Genomic DNA, 9,634 nt, shown 5'->3' with positions numbered 1-9,634 from the left:
AAAACAGAGGACGATTGTATGACCTGGACGGTGAGTCTACTAAATTTCTTGGGGCTCCAAGAAATCTAAGAAGAAGGCCCAAGTAATGCAGCGCCAAGTGATTTATCTGGGCTACAAAGTCAGTGCTGGACAAAGGACTTTGGGACAGGCCCGCAAAGAGGCAATATGCCAAACTCAGAGACCGCAAACAGTGAAAGAATTACGGACCGTTCTGGGGATGACTGGGTGGTGCTGACTGTGGATCTATAGTTATGGACTGCTCGTTAAACCACTCTACACACTAACGACCACTGAACAGAAACACCTTAAATGGAACCGAGAGACCACACAGGCCTTTGAACTGTTAAAAAAGGCCTTAATGTCGGCCCCAGCCTTAGGACTCCCAAATGTGAGTAAGCCGTTTCTTCTTTTCTCCCACAAGAAGCATGGGATTGCCCTAGGAATATTAGCACAAGATCTGGGCCCATATCAACGAGCAGTTGTCTGTTTTTCCAAACAATTGGATGCAACTGCAAAGGGTTGGCCTGGATGCTTGCGAGCGGTCGCGGCCGTAGTGCTAAACATACAGGAAGCCCGAAAATTCACCCTGGGCCAGAAAATGACTGTATTGGTGTCCCATACAATATCAGCAGTATTGGAAGCAAAGGGTGGACACTGGCTTTCTTCACAAAGATTCTTGAGATATCAGGCCATACTGGTATAATAAGATGATGTGGAGATCATAGTTACTAACATTGTCAACCCAGCCTCTTTCCTCAGTGGAAACACAGGAGAAGCAGTGCACCATGACTTCCTGGAGACCATCGAAGCAACATAGGCAAGCCGTCTGGACTTGAGAGACAGTCCTATGGAAAACGGGGAAAACTGGTTCACGGATGGAAGTAGCTATGTCTTAAGTGGTAAGAGACATGCGGGATATGCCATTACCACCAGTCAAGAAGTAATAGAGTCAGGACCTCTACCCATGAATACCTCTGCACAGAAGGCAGAAATAATTGCTCTGACCCGCGCTTTGGAATTGGCCCAAGGCAAAACTGTGAATATCTATACAGACTCGAAATACGGCTTTGGGATCGTACACGCGCATGGAGCAATCTGGAAGGAGAGAGGACTATTGAATTCTCAGGGCAAAAATATCAAGCATGCAGAGGAGATCTTGAAACTGCTGGGGGCAGTCCAACTCCCTGAAAAAGTGGCGATTATGCACATTAAGGCACACCAGAAGGTGAGCTCAGAATTGGAAAGAGGAAAGGAGCTGGCGGACAGGGAGGCAAAACAGGTAGCTAAAGCACAGGCAAAAATAGAAGGGGCTTTGGTCCCGGACGGGCGAATTTCTCTAGAAGGTAAGCCAGAATATACCACGGAAGATCAAAAGCTTACCACAGATCTAGAAGGGTCGTATAACAAAGAAGGGTGGGCTTCCACCCCACAAAGGAAACTAATCATTCCCTCTTGTCTAACATGGCATCTGGTAAGTAGAAGAACATAGGAAAAGGCATTGGGGAACAGAGGCTCTATATAAACATGTAGTTAGAGAAATCGTGGCTAGAAATCTATATACCACTGTGAGACAGGTGATGCAACAGTGCAATCTTTGCCTCCAGACTAATCCCAAAAATACCCCCAGACCAGAAATGGGCCAAATCGGGAAAGGCAATGGGCCTGGGCAACAATGGCAGATTGATTTTACAGAACTCCCAAGAAAAGGGGGGTATCGATATTTATTGGTACTAACTGACACCTTTTCAGGTTGGACAGAAGCATTCCCCACCAGGACAGCCAAGGCTCAGGAGGTAACTAGGATATTAATGCAAGAGATAATACCACGTTTTGGAGTTCCAGCAACCATATCCTCTGACAGAGGACCACATTTTATCTCAAAAGTAGTACAACAAATTAGCCGCCATTTGGGTATAGATTGGCAGCTTCACATTCCATATCGCCCTCAGTCGAGTGGCCAAGTAGAAAAAAATGAACCACTTACTTAATCAAACAGCAGACTGTGAAACTGGGACAGGAAACTAACTTGGCCTGGCCTCAGTCTCTCCCTTTGGCTCTCTTGCACATATGAACTAAGCCAAGAGCAAAAGAAGGACTGAACCCTTTTGAAATCTTTTATGGACGACCCTATGGAATACAGAAAGGGATGTCCACACAAGCTGAGGATGAAATTATAACCTCTTACATGGCAGCATTAAGCAAACAACAAAATTGAGAAACATGTGGTCGGGACTCGAAGTAGAGGTTTAGATGGACCTGTACATAACATCCAACCTGGAGATTATGTCTATATAAGGTCTCTTGCAGAAAACCCTGGAGCCACAGTGGGAAGGACCTTTCCAGGTACTCCTTACCTCCTTCACTGCAATCAAGATTAAGGAACAGACACCCTGGATCCACCACGCTAGAGTAAAGAAAGCACCAGGAAAAGTCTGGATTTCTGAAGCCCAGGGACCTTTGAAACTTAAACTGCGGAGGCAGAATGGGGACTAAGACCTTTTTGCTTTTAAGTCCTATGTATTTAATCAGTGCAGCTGTTTGGCAAGAAAATCTTTATATACAATTGACACAAAATGTTAAGCAAGGTTTTTAATTTATCAGATTGTTGGATATGCACAGCTCTTCCCAGAGGCAATATGGAACTACCTCTCCTAGGAATCCCAGTGCCTCACTCCAACTGGAGTTGGCCCTATGATAACTTCAACAACTCCACTCTACCAAATGGGGAAACTATACTTTGGTCATTGAGTACAAGTTCATGTTTACCTGGTTTGGAGGAAACGTGGCTTCCAACCGGTGAGAAGATTTGTTGGGGGTTAGAAACAACTCCTCTTCCCAAGAGCCCAGCAAAAATTCCCAGTTATACCTGTAATACTGGCATTAATGGACCTAAATTTGCACTAGAAGGCTTGGAAGGTGGGAACCCGATTTTCCTAGAGCGGCGATCTGGAGGGCCGAGTGTAGGGAGATTTCAGAATATTAGTGGAACTGTGTGCGAATGTTCAGACTCTTCGTGTCTTAATGACACTAGGAATAAGAAATGTCCGCCTCAAATCTTGCTAGGACTAGCGTATGACCTAGCCTTCGAATGTGCTCCCCAAGGGCTCTGGTGGCTGTGTGGTGATGGACGAGCAAGGAAAGGATTACCTGAGAACTGGGATGGTACCTGTACTATAGGTTACCTAATGCCCCATGCAAAGATATTTAACAACCAGAAGCCATTATCTGGAATCCTGAGAACTCCATGGACTAGGATTAAGCGGACGGCAAACCCCCTAATAATAAGACCCACAGGTTATGACAGTTTTGTGAGATGGTTAATACCATCTTTAGGGGTAAGTGAGTTAGAAAAAGCTATTGTGAACATTTCAGCCACTTTGGAGCAAATTGAAAATGCCACAGTTGAGGCATTAAAGAATTTGCAGACAGAAGTCTCCTCCTTGAGCAAAGTGGTTTTGCAAAACCAATTGGCTTTAGATATATTAACTGCTAAGGATGAAGGTGTGTGCACCATCATTAATATCAGCTGTTGTGCATACATAAATAAAGAAAAGGAGATTGAAACAGATCTTTCCCAAATTTGGGAAAAGACAAAAATCCTACACCAGGTAGCCCAAGATGATACCTCTTGGAGTTTCACTGAACTGCTGGAAAAGTTGACCTCCTGGTTACCAAACTTACCATGGCTAAAGCAGTTGTTTGTCACTATAATAATAATAATCATAGCTTTATCCATAGTCCTTTGTATAGCAGTCCCGTGTGCCTTGTGGTGTTTCCAGAATACGGGGGATTCCTACAATGAATGGAAGAAGAACCAACTTCGACAAAAACTTGAATCTAACAAATATTTTAAGATATTAGACAGAGAAACATTATATTAGAATAGGGTGTAGTAAAAGAATTTACTAACTTTGTAGAAAAGGGGGGCCTGAAAAGGGGCTTTAGAGCATAACTATAAAAGTTTGACTATTGCTTAACGCTTATCTAACTATTGTTCAAGATGACTGAAGCGAGGAGTCCTGTAATCTCTCAACAAAGGACAGTTCCTGATAAGAACAGAAACTTATCTCAAGAACCAGTTGAAACCCACCCTGCGGTTTGAACCAGAGCCAAGGAGCAACTGAGTCTGCGCAAGAACAAGGAGTTACTAGCGGTGACGAAGAGGAGTCATCAGCCTTCACCCCCACGACCGGCGCGACCACCACCAGGAGGCGCTGCGCAAGCGCAGCTGGGAGGAGTTTATGGAAACGACTTCCTGGGGCTAATTTTAATACGAAGCGGGGACAGGTTATGCGTATGTATAGGCGTCTTGGGAAACCTTATGTATATGTAACTCGTTGCTGCATAAATCCAAGACAAGCTACCATACGGGTGCGCACGATTTTGGCGGGATGACCCCCCCCCCGTGCTGCCCAGCGCTGAATAAGCATACCTACTTCACAGCCCTGCGGGTTGTGGAGTCTGTTTCCGCCCGTCATTAGCATATGCACAATGTTTGGCTCAGAACTTGCTCTAACAAAATCCTCTACAATGTACACCAATAAATTAGGTCAGCTTACACTCCTTGCAAGGCACAAAGGGCAACATCAGATGCTTGCTAAATGGTAATATACATCCTTTGGAATGAAGAACCCTACTTTGGTATCGGAAGTTTGAAATAGGTTGAACTTCAAGCAAAAAATTCTTTACACTAATTCCTCAATGTTTAAATAAGAATCCTTAAAATAAAGTGTATGAATCTCTACGACCGGACCCAAAGACACCGCTTGTGTTGAACGAGATGGCTGAGAGGGACAGATGATAATTTACATAGATTCACCTCACGTTACTAGTACAGGCAACAGGAGGAATGCTTCCGACTTCTCAAAACAAAAGAAATGTCACAATAAACAAATTTGAGACCTTCTGTAGGTAACAGAAAATAGAAGAGCTGGAGACTTCTTGCTGCCACAACTGCAAAAACACCTGAGACCAAAAACAGGGTAGGACCTTTTAATTTTGCAAACGTCTCTCAGAACAAATAGTTTACAGACTTAAATAAACCATCAGGAAAAAAACCCACCTGTTTCATTATGTTTCCGGGGAAACTCTCATCCCATTTAAAATGCTACTAGACTTTATATAATATAGAGTACCACACATGGAAACGAGCTCTTTGAAGGGAATCTTCGGAGGTCTGAGGTGTGCAGTCCAGCAGGTTGGTAGTTAAGCTGGGAAATCAACAATGGTAGGAAAAAAATATTAGTGCTGACCTAAAAATAAACTCAGCAAATGAAAATCAGGAAAACAGACAAAACAGATGTAGGGGGTTCCCGGTGGGGGGAGGGGGCCGCAGGGCAGCCCCTGTGAGGAGAGGCTGGGGTTGCCCCGTGTGGGGCACAGCCGGTTCCAGCCGGTTCCAACGAACCGCCGCAGGGCACCGCTGAGGGGAGCTGGCGGCACCTCTGAAGGTGCTTTCCCCAAGTGTTTAAATATCTGCCTTCTTTGTTTCTCAATACCCGAATCAGTAATTATATATTCATGTTAATTGGCAATAAATTAAGTTAAATTCCCAATTCGAGTCTGTTTTGTCCACAACAACAGATACAGCTTTATTTAGATTAAAGATCAGTTAGTTGAATTATGTGGGATTAGGTTTGAATTTTATTTTTTACTCTAATGAGAATTTGTCCTTTAATTTGAGCTGCCTGGAATTGTCAAGATTGCTATTAATATCTTGCATTTCTACAGAGCTTTTCATACTAAAATATCCCAAAATATTTTATAAATTACAGCTACTGGTCATGAAGCTTGCTGTCAATTATAGCATAACCAGTAACAAAGGGTAAAGAAAAATTTTGGCAATGGAAATGACAGACACATTTAATCAAACATATATTTTTCAACTGCCTTTGGAAAAAAACGCCAAAACATCTGACTGCCTTCCAGGAACAAGCATTCATCACCAGAAAATTACCCCTGATGCTTTCTCAAAAGGAACATTTTGTGGAGCCAGTCCATCTAGAAACACTGGCGGGAGCTTTCTTCAACCACAAAACATCAGTCAGATTTTTTTTTTTTTTTAACTTCAGTCCAACAGGAGAAAAAGAAAAAAATTTCCTTAGATTTTCCACTTCTGGGGGAAACATAGTCCAGGCTAGCATATTTTGGGATTACATCTATCTGAAACATCTGTGATAAAAATATCAATATTTCCATCTATTTCAGAAGTGTACGATACACTTCTTAATCGTACATTGCCATGCAAGGTAGAGTTGGTCATAGTACCTGGTGAAAATAAACAAACACTTAAACCTGGTTTTCTTTCACTGGAACAGCATACTACAGAAAGTGGCAGCTGTTTCGAACACAGCGCTGTTTCCTTGAGGATTTTGGGGGTGACATTACTCTCAGATATTTGCTAGAAAAGTATATTCTTTAACAAATTTTTAATATGTGAGAATGAAGTTTTAACAGCTTGTGCCTAGCGAGTTAAGAAACATTGTGATAGAGAAATTTAATTTTCAGTTTGGTTTCAAAAAAATCTAGTTTATTGTACAGCATATGTCATATAAAACAATATATTCTGTTCCTTCTTCAAGTTCTGGACAAGTGAGAATGTAAGGAGGATTTTAGGCAGAACACCTTTTCCTTTTGGCACTCTTGGTCTATTTAAAAGTAGCAAAAAATGCAAAGCCATTGCATGAATAGTTAATACTGAAGTCATCCTGGGCAAGATTTTCAGATGCAGATTTTTCATTAGCTTCATGCTCTGGATGCAAATGTAAATGCCCTTATATGGAATATGTGTCTATGTACGCTGGTTATACGTTCAGTGGTTTCATAGAAACAGAAGCTTTTCAGAGTATTCCTGACTTTGCTAGTTAAAACTGCAGAACCTAATGGTTAAAACCACAAATAGTATTATGCAATTCCGTACCTAAGATTATTATTTTCTGGTCTTTTCACCCTGTGTTCATTATATATATACAAAATATTTGCTATTTTTGCTTCAGCATTTTTCTTGCCCTGCTAAAGTTTCTTGTCCTCTACAGATCTTTTAAAGTGTGACTGCCAAAGGATGCTCAGGCTGATGAAGAATATGTGACTAAAAGAGGAGGTTGCTGGGGGAAGAGGAAAAAAATGTGCCCATTCTCTGCTTTAAATGCTTAAATGCAGTGAGATGTCCATATCAGAATCAGGTTTATGTTTTGACTGGCTTTGAAATATAACCGTTTCTCCTCTACCATAGTTTTCAGGACATTTCTAAAAAGTTTATTACTGGACTTGTTACTATAAGCTGTGAAGTTGCAGGAAAGGAATGCTTCCCACTCCTGCTTTGTTTCCCCAAAGCTGATGACTGATGAATACAGGTTACTGATTTAAGCTATGTTGTTTTCCTCACATACTATGTCTGAATCTCTGTATTTATCTTTGGGTCCTTAAGTAATGTTTGAGTAAATCACACAAAAATTAGAGAAGTCATTTTCAACTAATTTTCAATGTTCATTTAGTTAATAACTAGTGCTTTGATCCTGATTTTCAAATAAATGACTAGGTTGCACATAGCGCTTTAATCATTTGGACAAGTTAATGCATCCTATGGCACTATGTAAATTATTTGTTTCAATTATCTGTTGATAGCCAATTAAGGGAGGAAGGGAGAATCTTTGTCAAATACGACACACTATTTTCTTTAATGATGGAACAGAAAGGCAGAATAATTAATAACTTTGAACAAAGAAATAGTGAACAACGTTCTTCCAACCCCATTAGTATCAATGTTAAATCCCTTGGGTTTAGTATTGCAGATATTTGCACCAGTGCTTCAGAGTATTCGGCTTGACAGTCACAACCATGACGACACAAACACAGCAAACCACAGGTATTTTACTCATATACACCTTTCTAACCGCTTGGCTGGCTTTACCTCCTCACTGTGCCAAAGCTAGGTTGCTCAGTCGCAGCTGGTGCTACTTCAGCTACTTTCAATTTTTTTTGTTACACAATTCTAGCATTTTTACAATCTCGTTACATACACAGACAGATTCAGACTGAGCATGACGCCCTTTACATAGGTATCATGCAGGCACAGGAATGGCCAACGCTTATGTGCAGTATTGATTTACCCCAGGTTTCCTAGTCGTTCACGACCTCTTGTTTCTCCGTCTTGAACTGGTCAGAGTCCTTGATCCAGAATGAGTCCACTGGACACAAATAAATCAAACTCGTTGTTTTAAAATAAGGTATTTGATATGGACCAGTCTCCTGCCGTTCAGAGATGCCACTGGAAAGACAGTGAAAAAGTCTGTGGAAGTACAGAGAATGAACTCACTAGAACAAGTGGCTGCTAAACACTGCGTCACTGAAATGTTTTTTTTCCAAAGATTTACTGCTAGCAGCATTAGGGGACAGGGTTAATTGGAGCGGCTAAAGGCAGAGGGTAGTTAGGTTTATCTTCAAAATTTCGTTCAAAAGAAGGGAAGACCAGAGAGTCTTAGGAATGCTTGACCCATTTTTAAATATTCTTAAAGAGTAATTTAGCTCTGAAAGAGCTCAGGAAAGAGTGGCTCAAATGTTCAAAGTCTGCCAAAATCAAAGACTTACAGTTGAGAGTGATTGCCAGCTTTAAAAATAAATGTTTCCACCTACCTGTAATGATACAAAAGCTACAGAAGAGAAAAAAAGTCAGTAAATCCATAGCTGCTTCTTCAATGTATTAAAAAAATCCTTTTAGATTTTTTGAAATTAAAAGTAAAATCTAGCAGTTGTTTTAGATTTTTGCTTTTCTGGAAGACAATATTTAGCTTTTCTAGTATTTTTATATACTAGAGTATAAGTACTGTAAGTAAGTTCTCCTTAGTGCCATGGAGTACTAAATTAGAAGATCTCTCAAACCATCTCTAAAAAAATAGCAGTGTTGGATGTTTCATAAAATAACCATTGGTGCAATTTATTATCATATACCTAAATTAAAGAAAGCTCCAAGAGAGGACAGGTGAAGCAGTTTATATTTTCCACAAGTTACAAGGTCACATACAAACCATTACTGCAGAGCAGCTGTTTACAGTCACGCTTTTCTAAGAGTAGTTTGGTTATGTACTATATTCTTACTCACCTCAGCCTCAGTAAATATCTCCTAATTGGCTTAGCAGCTCAGGTTTCATGCTTTTATGATGTGGTAATTCTCTTAGATATCCATGCCAGCATTATTTCCTCTGTTCCCTTCAGTACTCACATATTTCATTTCTCTAGCCAGTCAGTCCCATTTTCAGGAGCCATCCTTTTGTATGGCTGAGCTTTTGGAGTTTTCAAATGTCATTGTAAGTTCCTAGTAAGAAACAGTAGCCTAAAAAACCTCACCTTCATCCTGACAATAATTAAACTGTTATTTGTCTGCTGTGTTAGACAAACTAACCGTAGTTCTCCCTTATCTTTCACTTTTCAGACATTTCTTTCACCTTGCTAGTGACCTTCACTGCTGCTTTCTGAAATGTCTCCCATTTCATTAAACCTTTTTTAACAGTTAATTTGACTTTAGATATCTCAGTATCTGACTTCTTGTTGTAAAAGTCCCTGTCTGTAATTACCTTTCTATTCTTTGACTTAAAGCAGCTTTGTCTGTACCCTAAATCAGTGCTGGTGGTTTTTCCTG

At 40.8% G+C, this 9,634-nt stretch overlaps 1 protein-coding gene across 1 annotated transcript; it reads left to right on the top strand.

Moving 5' to 3' along the window:
• Positions 1–2,455: 2,455 nt before the first annotated feature.
• On the top strand, positions 2,456–3,975 carry LOC148057523 (endogenous retroviral envelope protein HEMO-like). Its single transcript, XM_087737562.1, has one exon. It carries the CDS (start codon positions 2,574–2,576, stop codon positions 3,879–3,881), a length of 1,308 nt encoding a protein of 435 aa, XP_087593688.1. The 5' UTR covers positions 2,456–2,573; the 3' UTR covers positions 3,882–3,975.
• The last annotated feature ends 5,659 nt before the right edge of the window (positions 3,976–9,634 follow it).

The sequence above is a fragment of the Nipponia nippon genome, unplaced genomic scaffold (assembly GCF_047370975.1).
Source record: "Nipponia nippon isolate SJK-2023a ecotype South Korea unplaced genomic scaffold, ASM4737097v1 scaffold_1, whole genome shotgun sequence".
Classification (NCBI taxonomy): Eukaryota; Metazoa; Chordata; class Aves; order Pelecaniformes; family Threskiornithidae; genus Nipponia; species Nipponia nippon.
The sequence above is the reverse complement of the archived record's forward strand: the minus strand, read 5'-3'. Positions and strand labels throughout refer to the sequence as shown.

Excerpts from the sequence above, each read along its gene's own strand:
- LOC148057523 (XM_087737562.1), top strand. The coding sequence starts at position 2,574 with ATGTTAAGCAAGGTTTTTAATTTATCAGATTGTTGGATATGCACAGCT.